Raw genomic sequence first — 21692 nt, forward strand, 5'->3', positions numbered from 1 at the left:
GTGTTAATCACGCTCCCAAATTACTTCTCATCTAATTTTACCAATAATCGAAAATTTTCATTTTCAAAGCTGGCGCGGTTTCGTCGTGGTAGGGGAAATCACAATCACGTCAAACGCATGTCATCTCCGCGGCTTTTATATTTGGTGCGTTCAAATTGGTTTTCTCCATAAGCAGAAGCGACTCGCGCCGAAGTGATTGAACGTGACTGTTTACTCTCCCTAGTTTTTTTTTGAGCAAATTTTCCGAAGAAGAAGTCAAGATGAAAGTGATCTGGGCCGTGGTATTTTCCTTGGGCTTGTTGGAGGCGGCTTTTGCCCATCCAGGTGAGTCCTGTTTATTTTCACTATTTCGTTATGGATATTATCAAGGACGTACCTTCGTCATATCGGAGTCAATAGGGGAACTAATTAAATAGCAAATGAGGCGGTTCTGTAATTAATTCTCGGTACGCTGCTGATTTAGTGCTTCTTGAAAATCCATTGAAGACTACAAAAAATTGCACATGATTCACCCACGTTTGACCAGTCAAATTTTTTTTTACCAAATTGTCAGGTAATGTTTAGGAACGTGTTGACATTCCTTCAATATTATTTTTTTTTGTATGCATTCCGAGCTTCTGTTATGTAAATATTCTTCGTGTTGTGACTATTCACAATAACTTTTATTCGGCCTTTGCAAGTTTATGACTCAATATCATTTTTCCTGTACAGATTGACCTTAGGAATTGCACTTGTCGTGCCAGAATGTTCACTAAATAATCACAAATATGTAATCTAATTAGACACGAAGCAATAACAAAATAATCATGTTAGTAACTACACAGTAGATATTTTTATTTATTGTTAAATCAATCCAAGGCTCTTTTTAATGTTGAACGTAGGTTGAAAATAAAATAAAACTTGGAGCTTGATTACGATGAAATTTTCACTGTTACAGAAGATAATAAACCGTTTTTTAGCCCGTATTTAATACATTGAAAGTTAACAGGAAACCCTAAATGGTGGTTGTTGTCATTACATTCTCATTAAAAGATAATAGTTATGCGGGTACGCGATTTATCAATGTGCCATAATAATAGAAATGGCTATTAATGTTTGTCCTAACAAGTCGCCTCAAGGTTTGCAGTCTGACTATTTTTCAATCAGTGTTACAAAAAGCTCCTGTGATGGTGCGGAACTAATTAAAAAAAAATAATTCGTTTTTTAGCCGTATCAATACTAGTAGATAATGAAAAAAAAATTACTCGGCAAATATGATATGGTAATTACATTTTTTATCATAATAATACCAGTCCTAGACTGTGTAACAAATTTTTCTGTTTTGTTATTTTATTGTATTTCGAAATGAGACATTCCTTATCTGCATGGCACGAATTGTCCGAATATTTCCCTTTCTGCTTGTGAACTTCACTCAAAAAACCTTCATAAAACCCTTTTTTTCAAACATCAGTAAAATATCATATTATACTGCTGGATTGATAATGCTAAAGTGTCACTTCATTGCCACGGCATCTGATGGGCTGATAAAGTAATTATCTCCGCTGACGAGCGGCAGATAAAGTAAACTAGCTAAATCATTTGAAATTCCTAACTCAAGTGAATAAATAAAAATAAGATTTAATTAAGAAATTTGTACATAAATGCAAAATGTAGATACTTACAAAATCTATCCAAATTAAAATGGGTTGACCGACGAATAATAATTATTAATCTATCCAATCTTCTACCTTAAAATAATTCCTGGTTTCTTAATATTTCTTAAATAATTCGTTATGAACGTTTGAAGAAAAAATAGTATATGTCACACTCACTTCATTCGGCAGCCAAATTACCAGCCTCAGCACATAAAACTTCATTTTTGCTCCTAATAATATAATACATAATTACGAGTATACTATTTCACTCTCCGAAGACGATGATAATATTTCAATTTTTGGTTTGGTATTATCGCAAATAAATTAGTAAAATAAACAGATTTCAATGAAAATTAGCAGAGAAGTCTTACGAATCAGATTTATTTTAAGTGTAACAACAATTCCAACGAATTTTCTAAATAAAATTTTGTTCTACTAGAAGCTTCACTTCTTGAAATATTTTTGCATTACACATTGCGCACAATAGTATAACGATTAAATAATTTTGATTGATTCCTTGTTTCAAAAATGTCAGTACTTTATAAAAAAATATATTTGCTCGATTTATATTTTTTATTGTTACATTTGGACCCGATAGATCTATTAGGCATTCACGATTGGGACCAAGTTGTCTATGATTTTTTCTTTTCATGTTGGACTAACTGACTCAGTGATGCAACGGATGCAATTTTTTTTTCTGTCAGTGTCTGTTCGACATTTTCTTGTCACCGCATTGCCAGATTTATTATTTTAATATTCGTAAGAAATTAAATGATTTATTAAGTGTGTAATAGTTATTTATTTAACGAGTTCGTGTGTAATTTGGGATTTTTTTGGCATGAGTGGGCCAGTTTAAAACTCGAGTGAAACGAGAGTTTTAAAGGTCCACGAGTGCCAAAAAAGCGCAAATTACACAAGAACGAATTGAATACAACGTTTTTTTGTTCGACCAGCCCCCCCAAGGGCTCCAAATGGCTGAAAATCTTTAAAATAAGCTTGACGTTTCGTTTTGACAAGTTGTCAAATTCATTAAAATCCGTTCACACAGGAGAAAATTCTTAAATTCTGACAGTGTCGAACAAAAAAAATTTTTTAAATTTCCGTCAAAGGAACAGTCAAAATTGCCAAAATAATTTTATTACGATAAAAAATTTCTATTAAACGATTTAATTTAATTTAAAAAGGACAGACCAGATCTAAGAGATCCGGCAACAATGTACCTATTCAGAAAATATAACCCTAAACTGAAAACAACCTAACCTAACACATAAAGTGTCCATTTCCTTTAGGGAATTTAGTTATCACCGAGGTATTGCCAACAAAATCACTAGATGGTCATAGCCAACTCGGTCCCAAAAAGATCGTGAATGCCTTATAGCAAGGCGGTCTCTATTTTAACAGGCCGTGACACTGACTTCAGAAAGTTGTCCGTGGAATGGCCCACTAACGTCTGACAACGTTGCTTCGCCAATCTTTAAAAAAAGTTACTAGTTTTGAAGTTTTGTGATCACTCACTGTCACTCACTATTTTGTCATTGTTAGCTGTCAGTTAATCATCACTGAAAGATTTTTCTAATTCTCGTATTGCAACTTTACTTCAGTCAAAGTATATCAGGTGACCAAGTCAAGGTAATTATGTGTATCCTGTTTTATAAGATAGCTATTGTTAGTAAAATTTCATAGAGTACTGTATTCTGACCAAGTGTCCTATCCAAAATAAAGATAGAAGTCCTTTTAGTTCACCTTGATTGCATTAGCTCGAGTGCAAATTCCAACGCATGCCACCTGTACACTGTACAACTTAGGATAAGATTGTTTTTCTAAAGTCGTACACAGAGACCATTAAAGACCAATAAAGGTGCAGTATGAATTGTTAAAAATAAATAAGAACTGCAACAGCTACCCACTCGGATGTATGGACCCTATCATCAATACAGGTTTATAATTTAAAATGGATTTTAGACCTAATGGAACGAGCAACAAAGACCTCACGCGCCAGTTTTCTAGTTCCAAAATCCGCATCCATTCTTGCATTCTAATCTTCTTCGATGGGAATTTGAAAACGCTAACGTAGGAAGACTTACTTGAAGCAAAACTTGACTTGCAATTGGGTATCTACGAGAACACAACATTTGTGTGGCATGTTTATTTTTCAATTACTGAAATTAATTGCACAATTAATTGTCTTGTCAAAATGATTTTTGAATGAACCGCCTTTCTATGGAAGTGCCAATATTTTTGAAACTCAGGATGCTATGGAATGGCCCACTCAGAAATTTGGCAACACAGCCAGTGTCCTGGCCTGTTAAAGTAGAGACCGCCTTGCTTATAGCTTTCCCGTACAGATAAGTCACAAACTATTAAAATTCTTTATAATTACTCTTAAATTTTCACTGCTCATTTGATGATTAAGAGTAAATTCTATTTTCACCAAGCTAAAAATAAACGAGACATCAATATTGATTTTAAATAAAATAAATTTTAAAACTTCTACAATTACACCTGAAGAGGTATAATATTTTTCTGGTTTACCATCACATAATATTTTTGTCCTAACTGTACAACCTCAAATAAGAGAAATATCGAGGTTAAACAACTTTGATAAAAATAACCGCAATCGGTTCTCTAAGAATTTAATTTTCATTATCAACTTAATGAGCTTAGTTAAAAATTCTCTAACAGTATCAAACATTAACTTTCAACCTTGAACTGTTCAAAATAAAAAACAAAACAAAATATTCGCTTGTCTTTTCGTCAGGCCAAATAAAAAGTCAGACCTTCACAGTTCACAGCAGAAAATTTGTATTTATAGCAGCCGCTGCATGAATCTTTCTATCTTCAATATATTTTTATATCACAAGAACTCTTGCACATAAACCTCACCAGTTTCAGGTGCTGGTTTAAAATGTCGCAACTTGTAAAAATTTGAAAACAAAAACTTCCATTATCAGTATCACTCTTTTCTATTTCGAAACTACAGTGTTACGTATTGCGCAGAAATAAATGTAGTTCGATGCATTTAGCTGTAATGGTTTTAAACCATCTAATCCATTTGCGATGCAACGACTGCTGTAAAGTGGCCATAGGTGATGGTCGTCACATTTTGTTTTATTCGCGTTTGTCAACGGTTCATCGAATCGTTTTAATAACAATGTGGAGGTCAACAAACTGCATTGCTTTCATTCAAAACTGACCTACAACGCCCATGAGAAGAAACGACCATTTTTCTCGACTTGGCGTTGCACAATTATTGTCATCCAGTGTGACTTCTTTTGAAATCCGTTTCTCGTTAAGGAAATGTCAGCAGCGTAAAGTACGCAAATCGAAAGAGGATGATGAATCGATGAATGATTATATTTCCAGTCCCGTCGTTGTGTACAAACTGCAATCGTGCATTCTTTTCGCGTAAGACATCGGCGCCGCCGATGTACGAGTACGACCCCTCGACCACTCACTCACTCTGGAATATTTGCAGAACAAAATTTGCAAATGTTTTGAAACTGGTTGAAATTCCGAGAAAGCTTTCCGGCATTGAACTTTCGATACGTTATCTGTTAAAAATAACTCCTGCGGTTTGCATATTTCCCGCGAATGAAATTTTTCGATAGCGAAACGTCCTTGCACGGTAACAATAATTACGGATTCGCGTCCTTTTCCCAGATGCGGATATTACTAAAAACGTGCACCCGGTGACTAACAACAATATTTGTTGTTTACTCATCTGCAATACCTGATTAGCCTTGAACAAGTTTTAATTTAATTTATCAACGTTTCTGTAACAGCTCCACGAGAGGGGTCAGAGGAAATTGAATTCATCCCACTCGAAGACCAGCGTGGTGGACCTATTGTTGACACAGGGGTGGTTGGAGGACCGTGGTTCAACCCATTCGATGGACTTTTCGAGAGTCTCGCAGGTGATTATAAACAATTTAATTACCAAAGTTAGAAACAGAAGGCTGCTTGTGGGTAGATTTCTTCTGAACTAACACCTACATTACGCATCATTTCAGTTTTCTGAACATATATAAATTGTCGTTTGTTGTCTACTTGGAAAACTGTGACGATGTCGTCGCTGAGTAGTTGTTTTACCGTTTGATTTTTCATCTCCGTGTTTATGCTGTTCCTAACTAACATCGTTGCAGGAATGATGGCCAGGATGAGGCAACAAATGGATTACATACTGAAGAGATTTCCACCCGGAAACAGGACCCTTGAAGATTCACCCTTCCCTGGCTTCCCTGACATTGCTGATCTCGATTTGGGCAAAGGAAACACGACCTCAGTTACAAAGGTTGGTAGGAAGCACGCTTTGCTGCTATGAAGATGTTACGTCGTAAATATGCTAATTTAATTTCCAGTACCTTGACAACTCGTTCGATAAATAGTTTATTTGAGTTTTCTTTATTAGGTGATCGACGGTCACAAGGTCGTCATAAATGAAACTGAGTTCAAAAAGCAAGGAGATTTCGGTGGGGCCTTCTTCAAAGTGCGCATTATCGACGTGCAACCCAACAGTAGTGAAATGACAACCGAGGAAAATGCAGAACCGATCACGAATCCGCCCAAAGACACCGAATCAATGGAAAATAGCTTCGAAAACGAAATCCCGAAAAATAAAGAAATCGAGGTTGGTAAAACTAAAGTCCCGGAAAAATTACAAGTTGCTTAGAAAGCTGCATGACCGTACCTCACCCATATTTTTAATTTTTACTTACCGATTATCTACATAATATTTTAGTTATTTACCACCTCTACGTAATATCTGAGATGCCCATAACATTTACATTATTTTGTAACAGAAATAATGTACAACTGCTATGTAACAAATAAAGATTTTTAGTTGTTGTTACAATATTCGGTAATTTTTTGATCGTGACTTACGCTTGATCCACTACTACTAACCTTCTAACTTTTATGTGTTTCTTGCACTTTTTCATTTCTTTGCACTGTTTCTCTTTAGGTCTCCAACGACATCGAAAGTTTTGACGAACCTGACACTTCTGCCTCCGTTAAAAAAGTTAGCGCTAGTACTTCGCCAGAAATTGTCGAAGCCTTCGAATCTGAGAACAATTTTGTCAATTCTGGGCCAACCCTGAACGCTATTTACGTCGATCAACCCAGTAATCAACAACCGTTTGCAAAAATTACCGACAGAAGTTCAGAATGGGCCAACCTTGAATCTTTCGACAGTGTGGAAGATAATTCTGTCGATTTAGTGTATCCTCCGCCTAACTTAAGTAGAGATACTTATGTAAATGAATTGATGGCGGATGCTGGGGTTCCCCCAAATCCGGATGCGGAAGTGTTCAGTAACGTGGAGTATTACGGTCCACAAGGGCCCGGGCGAAGGCGACCATTTGAAAAAATTATGTTTCCAAGATAAAATTTCCCGAATTTCCGGATGAGGCTAGATATTTTTGACAGATAGACTGACATTTCTTAATTGGATGTTTCCTTACCAAAGATCATTAACTGTGTAGTGTTATTTATGCATTTATTTATTTATTCTAATTCTCATTGTTTTGATTTTTGTACTAATTATTGTTCAAATTTGTTGGAGATGGCTCTATTTATTTATTTTTTACTATATAATAAATCAGGTGTATTTCTAAGACTTTTTTTTCTCAACCGGCTAAACTAATCTATTTTGTTTTACTCACTAACCATTTAAATTTTATGTCAATGTTATACTAACTTTCCATGAATTAATTATTTTATCTGCGATTTTTAATGTCAAACGCATTAAACATTAAATTTGTTTTTATTATACCTCAATCATAACCCCTGTTTTGTTTTTGACACTATAATGCATGCGAAAATAGTTATTTGTACAACTAAAGTCTGTCTCAATTCTAAATTTTAACCAACACTGCATTCTACGTTAGAAACACAACCGGCAACACTGTTTGGTGAAAAATGTGTCAGGTTGTATTTGTGAGGTTATCATTCTTTGTGTCGTTTTTACAACTGAAAATTTTAGAATAAAGGAAAGAACGGTGCCAACCTTTTTATCTCTTCGAAACATTTTGCTAGAGAATTTTTCATAGTAGCGTCAAGTAAATTACCTTGTTTTCGAATTATGTTTATAAAATAATTATATTGCCAACTTTGGTTACAACAATCCCCAATTTAGAAATATTTTTAATTTGCCAACACAATTCAACAAGTGGTGGAAATTTAGAATTGAGACAGATTATAGTTATGAAAGTGATACTTTTTGTCATGAATCTGCAGATTGATTAACGAGGGCGTAGCCCGAGTTAATTAAGCAAATAAGTGAAAAAAAGATACTTTCATAACGTGTTGTACACACTATTTATTTGCATATCGATATAAGTTGAGAAATTTGGTCTAAAAGGATTTATGAAAAATTACAAAAAAAAATAGGTATGCTTTGACAATCATCTCCAAGGAGATGGAATAAAATAATGCAAAAAAGTACTACTTTCACTACGATTTTTCGTGTAAAAAAATGCTACTCTCACTACGATTTTGCCTGTAAAAAAGTGCCACTTTCATTACGATATGCAAAAAAGGGCCTTTTTTTGCATATCGTAAGTACGGAGTGATCAAGAATGACTGAGTCTGTTGGTAACAATGAAATTTGGCAAATTTAAAATTTACCAACGAAGGTTAATTTTTGTAATAGTATAAACATAACCTGCATTACCAAGAATGTTTTTAATGTCATCTCAAGTTAAAAAATCCAGTCAGTGCGCGGTCAGTGCCAATTACTAGACAAAAATCACCAGTATTTTCAATTGTTTCATTGCCAACAGACTCAGTCATTGTTGATCACGCTGTATTAAAACACGTACGGCCCAGTTTATAGACAGAGAATTAATTCGAATTAAATTTTAATGTACGATTAACGTTCGGACTATAGAAAAATACTCAGACATCGGGGGAAATTCAGCAACGTGTTGAATGTTGATTTTGATAGACTACGTCCACTGATAGAATGCATTTTTTTAAATATCCTTAGATAACAAAATCCCCAAACCATAACATTAAAATATTAAGAAAGTATCATAGATTGTGTTGGTAATATCTTGAAGCATTCGCGCCACTGATTCTCATTGGTTGTTATAAAACCCATGCGAAAAATAAATTATATGACGTTTCAAATTTGAAATTGTCAGTGCTGTCAAGTGATTTAAGCATTTAGATTTGCGATTTTTCATCTTTAGAGCTTTGTTCTGCGTTTCTCTGGTTTTAAAAGTTATTAGTTTTGATCGTGTTGCTGTTTTGATCTCCTCCGTTGCGATTTTTGTTGATTTCTTTGAATTTGTGAAGTGAGTGCGTGCCGCAAGAATCTAGCATAATGAACACTTTAAGTGACATTACAAACATCGAAAATGATACAGAGGTAATTTTTGTTCATGCATTAAATATTAAATAATTTCTTGTTTGTTTTAGCCATTTCCGAAAAAAGCTGGATATTTTCATTTCTGTAGCCAGCTTTTTTCGGAAATTCGAAAATGTATTGTGCGTTGCATTTTTAAATCCATCGGGCACATTATCACTCTTGAAATACCCTGTATTAATAAAACCTAATATATTAGCCCTGCTATACTGAAGTTTTCTTTCGTCTTTCCTAAGTGCAAACATACAGAATAATAATAAAACATCACGTGTAAACCTGTTCTTTCATTTTTTTAAATTTCGCGCCGGATCTATTTATTTTTTTAAATTTCGCGCCGGATCTATTTCTTATAGCGTAGAGTGAACACTTTTAGTAACATTTATGTCAAGTAATCTATCAGTGGACAGAGTTTAGGTCCGCATGGCAGGCACTTTAGTAACGGAAATCAAACAGTGTGTCCAACGTTAAAAAATAAATCATGGCCTCACATTATTCCAAAAGAACGTGAACTGTGTTTAAGTATGGACTATGTTTAAAGCTAAAAAAATCCCGGTATAACAAGTATGTTATCTTATCATGTCATTAGGGACATCAGTGTATGGTTGTTGGCCTATTTATGTGCAAATTATATTTAATTTATTTTTCAATAAGATAACAATTCATTATGCATTTTATGAAATTATAATTTCAAGACACCGCCGGAGTTGGCTCTGGAGAGAAGAGCATTATCTTTTTGTCCAGCTCGCTTTTACGGAGCCGCAGTCATTTTTGTAGAGAGAGAGGAGAAAAGCGAACGAGACGAAAACGTTTAGAGCGTGAATGAAAGTGAACGAATTTCGGCCGGCGTCGCCTATTTATCGGAAAGTTGGGACCAAACGCGGCACGAACAAAACCGGGACACAAGGTTGTCCGGTATCATGTCAATTTTCTAATTCTGTTGAACAAACTTGACAATTTAAATTGACATTTAAATTCTAGGCAAAATTCGTTTATGAGGATTTCTTTTATAATAAAGATCTATGACAACTGCACAGGTTATTGAAAAATATAATACAATTATGGTTACTCCGGAAATCCCGATATTTTTTGATTTTTTTCAGAAGAACCATTTAAGTACAAGATTTTAAAAACCGAGCAATATACAAGGTAATTTATAATAGGTGTAAAAAACTTTGACTTTATATTCGGGAAGTCATTTTAAGAAAAAAATGTTACATAACTATAGGTCCTATTTTGTTTACTTACAGAACTATATCGGATTTAAATTTTATTGAAATAATTATTAAAGAAGAAAATAGATAACTAGAAAAATAAATGACTATAAAAAAATATTGCCTATAACAGTTGTTCAAAATGTCCTCCCTCAGCTCGAATGCTAGCATGACACCTGCGAACCATTGAGTCGTAAACAGTAAACACGCACTATTTGTTGCATCATCTTAATGAATTTCATGAAATCTATTTGTTATTTGGTCAAGTAATTATTGTTTAGGTGTATTTATTTAGGCAATGTTAACCAGTTGCTTCAACTGGCCAAATCCAAGGGGTTTTAAGTCGGGAGATCTTGGGGGCCAACCAATAAAATAAAAATCTGATCATCTTCGCCGATACTCTCTAGACGCCTGAAGACCCTTACCATCACAATACCAATACAAATAAACAATATCTGCATCTTCAGCTACACTAAACTCATTCATTTAGACAACTGTCAACTAGTATTAATATACCGTGAGTTTTTTATTTTACTGAACATAGGACTCATGGATCTGTAAGTTTGGTTGCCTATTTCAAATGAATTGACTTGTATGTACTATTCCGGACACGGAATCTAAAAAAAAAAGATGTAAACCAAGCATTACTGTCATTAATAAATGACAATTATTAAAAATCACTTTGAAGTTTTTCTTGTGACATCAAAAAAGCAGGGAAATGGCATTATCGAGTCAAAAGTTGGATTATATTCAATAAGGCCAGTTCACACCTATTTGTCAGTTAAATGTCAGTTGTGGCCAAGATTCCGTGTCCGGAATAGTACATTTTAGAACTGAACATAGCTATTTTACATTGTATGTTCAGCGAAATAAAAAATGCAGTGTATATAGTTCTGTAAATAAACAAAATAGGACCGAATATATAACGTATTTTTCTTAAAATAACTTCCCGAACACGATGTCAAAGTTTTTTACACCTATTATAAATCAAACCGTATAAATTTGTTGCACAGTCTAGGACTGGCTTACAAATCTATGAGGGACATGATGACCAACTCAATAGACCGGGACCAATGGCTTAACATGACTTCCGAATCACGAGATAGAAATAGCCTTTTTTGCGCCCTGGGTCGGAATCGAACCCGCGACCCTCGCGTCCCTGGTGCCCAATTCTTGAATCGATGGAATTAATTCACATTGGAAAAATAGGCAAATTTTCTCATGAGAAATGCAAAAGTGTATTCTGGACTTAAAACCTGTTCACTTTGTATTGAACGTCAGTGGTGCAAATGACTGACCTGTTACTATGACAACTCATATGAAAGTTAATGCCAAGTGTGTGCGATTTGCACCACTGACGGTCAATACAAAGTGAACGGGTATTATGTCAGACGGATTGTTCCACTAATAATCCGGAGGATTATTTCACCTAGTGCTTATCATGGGAAAATATTTTTTTTCACTACTAGTAATAAAGTCTAGCTTTATCGGTTGTCACAGAACGCTGAGAAGTTTCGTTTTTCTACGTTGGCGCTCTGGCTATAATCATGAACTTCTCCACCTTGGTATACAGGGTGTTAGGGAATGGTCTCCCGAGAATTTCAGGGTGAGTCTGTGAGAGAAAATGTGGTCGAAAACCTTAGTACAATTTTTTCCTAACATGAATGGTTTTCTCAAAAATAAAAATTTAAAACGGTGCCCCACTGTTTGGGAACTTTTGCACCATTTTATTGTTGTGATAATTAAATAAATAGTTAACGTTTTGTAATTAATATTAATTGCTTAGCAACCAAAAACAATAATGACTCTATGTCAGATTTTATCCAGTACCTACTGTCACAATGACGTTTCGATTTTAAAAGTCCCCTTGGATAATATCTCATCAAAAATTCATGTTATTCTGTTTGAAATTTCCGCCAATTTCAAATGGCGCCGGTCAGTAAGAAAGACTCCATCATCCATCTGTCAACAACAGATACGGGTGAACAAGATTAAATTTTCACTGATCTCAAAGAAAAATCTCTAATAACAATAAAACCGCGCGGTCATGACAATAATCGGTTTTCTCAAGAGGGACTCATGTAAGTGCAAACAGTGTACATAAAAAGAATAGTGTAGTTACTGTTTAATTATAAATAAATTAAATTTTTACTACATATAAAATTGAGACTTCTAGCCACCTTCCTTTCCTTTACACCAATATTTTAGTATATTCAAAATATTTATCTGTATTTACCACAGCCTTGAGGTAAGTCCTCTTTTATTGCTGCAAAGAACTGAAATTATTTCTACAGCTTCATTTGTGATACAACATCTAGGTACTTTCAACTATAATGAGATTCGTTAATTTCTGTATAAACTATTTATTTGTATTGAAAAAAATAAAAAACTCATAGTAGATGTTCAAAATGTCCCCCGTTTGCCCTAATACAAGCATTAGCACGTCTTAATAATGACCTGCTAACCCGTGCTAACTCATCTTGATCGTTGCGAATTCGTTCTGCAGCCAACATGATTCTGTTTAAAAGATCGTCTTGAGTATTTACTTCAGTTCTATACACCATAGATTTCATATAACCCCATAAATAAAAGTCGCAACTGTTGAGATCAGGGGAACGAGGAGGCCACGCAGTTGGTCCGCCTCGTCCAATCCATTGGGGTCTGTATGAAACGTTTAAAAAATGTCTTACATTTAAAGTAAAATGCGCCGGAGCACCGTCATGCATGAACCACATGGCCCTCCGAATCTCCAAAGGAATTTCCTCCAAAAGACCTGGCACTTCAACATTTAAGAAATTTAAATAATTTTCTCCTGTTAATCTTGCTGATAACACAAATGGTCCTATCAGATGTGTTCCAATAATCCCGGCCCAAACATTTAAGGAAAAACGATGCTGGAAACGGCCTTGGTTGAATGACGTGAGGATTGACGTCGACCCAATGGTGAGTATTGTGAAAATTTTGAATACCGTCCCTCGTAAAGCAGCATTCATCAGTCATAAGAATTTGGTTATGGAATAAAGGATCTTGATTAAACTTTTGCAATAACCATTGGCAAAATCTTTGCCTTTGAGGAAAGTCATGTGCGCTTAGGCTTTGAACTCGTTGGAAATGATACGGATAAAGAAGAGATTCCTTCAAAGTTCTCCACACCGTCCAATGACTAACTTCAAATTCCCTAGCAATTTGTCTGGTACTTATTCAGGAATCTTCATCAACTCGATGCAAAATTTCCTCTTCCACATTCACCATTCCTGCATTCCGTCCTCTACCTACGTCTTGATTTTTGGGTAACACAGAACCGGTTGTACGCAAACGTTGTGCTACACTAAGAATGGTTTTACTGTCTGGGACTCTCCGCTGAGGAAAACGTTCCTCATACCTTCGGACAGCAGCATTGGCATTTCCGCTACATTCCCCATACACAAAATGCATATCTGCATACTCCTCGATGGAGTATTCGGGCATTATAAACGATTGTAATGATTATTGGTTGAGTGAAGTGTAGACTTTGACAGTAGTAAATTTCGAATCGTCACCAAGCAATCATTTTTAAATCGAAACATACAAGATTTTTTCGCGCACAAAGCAATATTTCAGCAGTCCCAAAACAGCAAGGAACAATTTCATTTTCAGAACATTTTCAGAAAACGGTTCAGTTTATCCAAAAACGGTATAAAGGTTTTCGACCACATTTTCCCTGATAAACTCACCCTGAAATTCTCGGGAGACCATTCCCTAACACCCTGTATAATATACTATTTCGCCAGAAATTCGACTGTCAAATGTGACACATTTGTTAATACATAATTGTGTTTGTAAAAGAAAAAATGGAAGAATTAATTGCAATCCAAATAATGGTTGCCCAAGCATAAAGATTTTATCCGAAATTAGACCCGTTTGATCCAAATTGTTCAAGAATACAGATATGAGAACATTTTAAATTCCACTGGGAATTCATTTATAGGAAAATATTCTCAAACGAATATTTTCCAGTGATTTCAAGAATTGGGCCCCTGAGCCGAAACGGACTCCCTTAGGCTATATTCTGAACTATGATTATAAAATTGTTCGATAATGTAATTTATTCCTATTTCTTATTAACAATAAGGAGAAAAAAATCAATTGAATCGTATGTTCATTAAACATATTACACAAAATTATGATGGAAGATAGTATTCGTGCCTTATAGTGCTTTCATGAACTAATGATAAATAAAACTTTTGTATCAATAACCATTATCTCTGTAAATACAAAGAAAATAATTAAAAGATGTATATCTTTAGCCTAAAGTAAAAGTGAGACAGTAATAATTAATGTTGTAATGTTATTATAAGAAGAGAAACAGGGAATTACATATAAATTTATTTCTAATATACCATAAAATTTACATACGATTGCGTAAATAACGTGCGATTATTATCAAACACAATTTGATAATTACATCATTTACCTGACATCGGTATCGTGTCAAAGTTAATTTACACTACATAGTATTGTTCAAGTGTTATTTCGTTGTTTGATCAAATTTAATCGTAACAGATAAATTAAAACACTATCGATCGAAACGCAAACATAAATTTATACATTACGCTAATGACGTTCCTTAGAACGTTCGTTACAATCGCTCTAACCACCAACAGAGAGTAACGTGCACTTTGACAATGAAATATTTCAATTATTCCAAAAGGGATATTCGATCCTTATCAGTATTTTATCAAATATGTAACATTTTAGCTGTGATACCACCGTACAATTTTGAAAAGTCCACAGTGATCCGATCTATATGGAAAAAAATACAAGGATTGTTACTCATAACCGCTATATCAACCCTAACTGCCTACTCCATGTACTTACGTCAAGACTTTCATGCTAAAGTGTATACGGTAACACACGTTGCGTTGGATTATTTGGGTGAATTTTTTGTTGTCATGCTGGCACTTAGTGCAATTTTCAATTCGTGCTTTTGCAACCAAAAAAGCTGGCTGAAGCTGAACAATGATTTCCAATTCATCGACGAAATATTGGAAAACCGAGATGTCAAAGAAAGAAACGTCTTGGCCACTACTTCTGTTCAACTGTTTTTGTATTTAACGTTATATTTTCTTGGTGTCGTGTGTCTGCTATATGTATGGTCTCAAGAATTGGGAATAATGATATTAAAGGCGTACACAATGCATCAATACTGCTCCCTATACAACGTTCTTTTGAATTTTCTAATTTACAGTATAGCTTTAGGTCTAAAATGCAGATACGAGGATTTAAATAAGTTACTTGAACTTAAGGATAATGAGGAGAAAGAAACGACGATCTCTCTTCGAAAAATTGGAAATATTTCACAGCGTTTAACGGAAATTGTAGATCTAGTGAATAAAATATTTGGGACAACTCTAATATTCATCACCGGGTACAGCATTGTGCAGATACTGACTAATCTAAATTTTCTCATATACGAATTTAAGAGTGACAGTGGTTCCCATCAGGATAAAATATTTCTATCTAATTCGTGTGTAGTCATATTCACATTGGTAATTTTCTTCTTTGTAAAAACTGCGTGATTGTCGTATTTTTGTAGATATCTATTAGCATGGTCATGATAGCCTGCGACAGTGCAACAATGGCAAGTGAGACAACTGTAGGACTATGTTACAAACTCCAAGAGCGATTTGCAACAAATTCGGAAATACGAACAGAATTATTCAAATTAGCTCAGCAAGTCAACAACAACGTAGTAAAAATCACAGCTGCAAATTTCTTTCAGATTAATAAAGCAACTCTTTTCGGAACTCTTGGCACAACCACAACTTATTTTATAATTATTCTGCAATTTAATCAAAGTTTAACACCAAAATGAATCTTTCAAGTTAATTCAATGTATTACAATACACAGAGTGATTATAAATACAACACTCATTTAAAACACAATAAATTTTAGATTTAAATTATAACACTTTTTTATTATTCTATAATTTTGTTCTACAAGTACCATAATATTTTGCAAAAGGACCACTGAATGGAAAAATTACTTCGCTACAATTTTCCACATCTAAAGTAAAAGTATACAACAACAATTATTATTGTTGTACTGGTATAAGAAGTGAAACCGGACATTACACATGGATTTATTACTATAAAATTCACTTATACTCGTAACTACGTAAATAACGTGCAATCATCAAACATAATTTGATAATTTATCTGACAACATCGCTATCTTGTCAACAGTAAGATCACGAAAGCTCAACTCTTGTCGAAAATATTTTAATTTTAATATGAGCATTTGTTACTTGGTACTTAAACAAGAACAAACAAGAATTATTGATTAAAAAACACGAGAGCTTTAGCACGAAGGTTTTTCTAAAAAAATGTTCGAGTTTAATTGTCTTAAGGCGGCCTTACACCAAGGCAACAATTGGCAACATGTTGCCTGTAACATTTTTTAGTAATGACCGGCAACTAAAAAATGTTGCAGGCAACATGTTGCCAATTGTTGCCTTGATGTAAGGCCGCCTTTAGAGCAAATAATGCGAATACATATAAACAAATTACCAAAATATTGCCAGACAAGATTGAAACTTGTTTATTTTTAATGTATGTAATTAGTTAATGTGATACGAGGTTAAGTTTCACAATTAATTTACACGTAGTATTGTTCAAGTATTACTTTATTGCCTGATCAAATTTAACCATAATTTATAAATTAGAAAACTATTGACCGAAATGCAAACATACATTTGTACATTACGCTAATTAAGTTTTTTTGTGGTCATCTCGTTAGAACTTCGATTAGGTACAACTGCTCCAACTGCCAACAGAGAGCAACGTGCATTTCGAAAATGAAATACTTTAATTATTCCAAAAGGGACATTCGGTCCTTATCACTTTTTTATAAAATGTGTACAGTTTTAGCTGTGATACCGCCTTACAATTTTGAAAAATGCACAGTAAGTCGATCGATGTGGAAAAAAATACAAGGATTTTTACTCATAATCACTATATCAACCATAACTGCCTACTCCATATACTTGCGCCAAGATTTTCATGTTAATGTGTTTACATTAACGAGCGTAGTGTTGGATTATTTGGATGAATTTTTTGTTGTCACGGTGGCACTTAATGCGATTTTCAAATCGTGCTTTTGCAACCAAGAAAACTGGCTCAAACTGAACAATGATTTCCAATACATCGATCACATTTTGAAAAACAGAGATGTTAAAGAACCAAACGTCGTGGCCTCTACTTCTGTTCAACTATTTTTGTATTTAACGTTATATTTTGTTGGGGTCGTGTGTCTGCTATATGTATGGACTCAAGAATTAGGAATCCTGATGCTAAAGTGGTATACAATGCATCAGTACTGCTACATGTACAACGTTCTTTTGCACTTTCTTATTTATAAATTGGCCTCAGGTCTAAAATGCAGATACGAAGATTTAAATAAGTTACTTGAATTTAAGAATAATGACCAGAAACGAGCGACGATCTTTCTTCGAAAAATTGGAACCATATCACAACGTTTAGCGGAAATTGTAGATCTAGTGAATAAAATATTTGGGACAACTCTAATATACATCACCGGATACAGCACTGTGAAAATACTAACCTGCCTAAATTTTCTCATATACGAGTTTAAGAGTGACGGTGACGGTGGTTCCCATCACAACAGTATATTGGTATCAAATTTGTGTACAGCTGCATTCACATTGGTAATTTTTCTTTTTGTAAAGACCGCATGTATGTTGTTCTTTTTTTGTAGATGTCTATTAGCATGGTCATGACAGTCTGCGACAGTGCAACAATGGCAAGTGAGACAACTGTAGGACTATGTTACAAACTCCAAGAGCGATTTGCAACAAATTCAGAAATACGAACAGAATTATTCAAATTAGCTCAACAAGTTAACAGCAACGTTGTAAAAATCACGGCTGCAAATTTCTTCCAAATTAATAAAGCAACTCTTTTTGGAACTCTCGGTACAACTACAACTTATTTTATAATTATTCTGCAATTTAATCAAAGTTTATGAATCTTTCAAATCAACTCAGTGGATTGCAGCACACAGCGTGATTAAAATACAACACTCGTTTAAAACATAATACATTTTAGTTTTCAATTGAATGTTCGTTAGCAAGTGTCATTTTATCTAATCAAGTGATTGTAAAAAAGACTACTAAATGGACAAATTACGACTACAATTCCCACACCCACCGTTCGTGATCAAAGTTGATCATTAGAAAATTATTGATCGAACAACAAATACTAAATTATGCATTAGTCTAATTAAGTGTCTCGTCAGCACTTTACTAGCAATATGTGTTAAGTTCTGACAGCCAAAGAAGCACAACCAAGATGAAATATTTCGATTATTCTCGAAAAGACGTTAGGTCGTTGTCTGTCCTTTATAAAATCTGCAACATTTTAGCTGTAATTCCGACATACGATTTCGAAAAATCGATAGTTATTCGACCATTATGGAAAAGAATGCAAGGACTATTTCTGATCAGTGTTATAACCGCTGGCAATATATATTCCATTTGTGTACGTCATATGATTTATTACAAGTTCTACACAACAACACATGTGGTGTTGGATTACATGCAGGAAATTTTCTTCACCGTGCCGGCACTCGCTACAATTTTTTGTTCTTGTTTTGGCAACCAAGAAAACTGGCTAAGACTGAACAATAATTTGCAGTGTATTGACAAAATGCTGAACAACAGAAACACCAAAGAAACGAATATTTTTCGCAGGAACATTGTGCAGTTCGTTTTATACTTAATATTTTATATTGTTGCTGTTATGTTTTTACTATACACGTGGATCAATCTGATGGGCCTTCTAGCACTGGAAGCATACGCAACGTATCAACTTTGCTTTGCCTACAACGTTGTAGTCCATTTTCTGATCTACAGTATTTCTTCAGCATTACGATGTAGATTTGAAGATTTGAATAAATTGTTTAAATTGACTGAGTGCGACAATAAAACCGTAAACTCTTTTCGCAAAATTGGAAGCATCTCGCAACGCCTAACCGAAACTGTTGAGCTGTTTAATAAAATATTTGGAACGTCTTTGATGTTCATTACTGGGCAAAGCATCGTGCAAGTACTGGTATGTCTAAATTTTCTCGTCAACGATATCAGCATCGAAGACGAACACTTTAAACAAAGACTATTTATTGCCAACTTAAATCTGGTCATTTTCACATTGGTACATTTTTTTTAGTAAATTTACAATGTTTTACCCTCATCCTTACAGATATCCATCTCCGTCGTAATGATATCTTGTGATTGTGCTGTCATGGAAAGTAAGACAACAGTATCGTTGTGCTACAAACTTCAAGAGCAATTAGAGACAAATTCTGCAGCGCGATCAGAATTATTTAAACTAGGACAACATGTTTCAGCCAATGTTACAAAAATTACAGCTGGAAATTTCTTTGAGATTAATAAAGCGACTCTTTTTGGAATTTTTGGAACAACCACAACGTATTTTATAATAATTCTGCAATTTAACCAAAGTTTGACTGGCAAATGAAAATATTGCAAAATGAACATGGTTTTCGACATGATGAGAACGTCGAGACAGTGCAGTGAGCTAAATAAGTCATATTGTTAAGGGGAATTGTGTATTTGACCAATCAATAAAATAAAAATATACTTTACTTATTAGATATTAGATAGTATCATTAGTTATTAGATTAAATCTCCTGATAAAAATATAACTAAAATAAGGCGGGTTTTATTCATTTTAAACGTTCCACAATTTTTTAATAAAAAATACTAAACGTTCTGAAAAATTAAATTAAATAAGTTAAACACTTACCAAAATTGACCGAGGGATATATTCTTTCAGGGAGATGATCTCTTGGTAAGAAGCGCCACAACCACACTGATCTGTAATTGTTCAAAGTTAATATCGCTAGTATTGTGCAAAGTGTATTTTGATCAAATCACCAGATATTTAGATATAAAGTTCAGATAAAATTGTGAATTTTCTCTCTTGGATGAGATATGATGTAGGTAGATACGAAGTACTTAAGTACATTATCTGAAAGTGGTTCAGCACCGTCACTTATTTGTTTAAAAATAGCTCAATATAACTAAATTACCAGAACCAGAAACTGTACTTCGTAAAATTTTTAAATCGACTATGGACTTGTTGTCTGTTATGAAGAATACTAGAGACATTTGCCGGTCGAATCAGCCGACCATTCTTATGACAAGGTTTACCAAGTCGTAAATAACAGTGTTATTTAGAGAAAACAGAAGTCTTGAAAGAAAAAGCGATAGCGAAAGATTATGGAATTACGGATGCAATTCCATCTACATCCATTCATTAGGCAAATGAGGAAATAAGTTAAGACACACCCTCTTTGTTCATAGCCTACTCTGACTAATCGCATTTAAAATGATTTTTTTTTAAATTTCCATTAATAAAATTTTAATAATGCGATATGTATTCCAATTTTGTACAGTGCTAAGATAATTTGTTTTTAAAAGACTAACCCAGCAAAATAAACCACTAAATTTTCTTTTTTGTTCGACACTGTCAAGATTTGTATGAACGGATTTTGATAAATGTCACAACTTGTCAAAACGAAACAATTTTAAGGGGCTCGTCGAACAAAAAAACGTTGTATTCAACTCATACCAAAAAAAGCCCAATTTACACACGAACTCGTTAAATAAAAACTACTATTTCAGCTGGATTAGTTTTATACCAATTTTATTCATCAAAATTAAAACACAAAAATTCACAAACAGCTGCTTTAGTCAACTGCGAGAAAGATGGAGCGGAAAAAAAAAACAAAATTTCCAAAATCTCGTATATATTTTTGTTTAGATGTGAGTGCAAAAAAAATCCAATACTAACCAAATAAACTTTTCCACGGATTAGCAAATTCTCATTTCTTAATCAACATCCGAACAATAGATAATTAATGCTATCAGTGGCAAATACTTAAAATGTTAGCAAAGTTCAATATGTTTGTAATATTGTGACAAATAAGACAGATAACTGCAGCTAAAATTTTCCAAATGATTAAACAACTACATACACGGTGTCCCAGAGTTGCGAAAAAGCTCCATAACTTGTTTGTTATTAAAGATATCAACTTTTACTTTTTTCTAGATGATAGCTACGCTTCTACTGCACATTCGGAAAATATAGTAGGCCTAACAAAAGATGATCACACAATATGGCCACTCCATAAAGATGAATCAACCAACAAAACAGTGTTTAACAATTAAACATTTAATTATTTTAGTGATTTTAAGATAGCACCCTAGATTTTCACATTCGACTATACAAACTCTATACCGTTGGAAAGCTTGTCAAAAAAGCTTTCGACCAGTGCAATAATAAATGCGGGGTGCCATTTGAAAAAAATGAGTTTTTGACATTTTTAGTTTGTTATATTTAAAAAAATCGCAGTAGGCATATGCGACTAAGCACGTTATTGAGTAAACACTAACTATT

General features: G+C 34.0%; 2 protein-coding genes across 2 annotated transcripts in view; one reads left to right on the top strand and one right to left on the bottom strand.

Annotated features, from left to right (window-relative positions):
- Positions 1-21692, bottom strand: part of LOC138132946 (ATP-binding cassette sub-family G member 1) — a 74365-nt gene that overhangs the window by 35712 nt on the left and 16961 nt on the right. Inside the window, exon 2 of the mRNA XM_069050689.1 lies at positions 20037-20107. The gene's annotated coding sequence lies outside the window, so the exon portion shown is untranslated. The remainder of the gene's footprint in view (positions 1-20036; positions 20108-21692) is intronic.
- Positions 115-7246, top strand: vir-1 (virus-induced RNA 1). Its single transcript, XM_069050701.1, has 5 exons — positions 115-324; positions 5417-5548; positions 5777-5925; positions 6043-6261; positions 6595-7246. The coding sequence occupies exons 1-5, from the start codon at positions 261-263 to the stop codon at positions 7015-7017; spliced, it is 987 nt and encodes a 328-aa protein (XP_068906802.1). The 5' UTR covers positions 115-260; the 3' UTR covers positions 7018-7246.

Source organism: Tenebrio molitor, chromosome 6 (genome assembly GCF_963966145.1).
Source record: "Tenebrio molitor chromosome 6, icTenMoli1.1, whole genome shotgun sequence".
NCBI classification, from domain to species: Eukaryota; Metazoa; Arthropoda; class Insecta; order Coleoptera; family Tenebrionidae; genus Tenebrio; species Tenebrio molitor.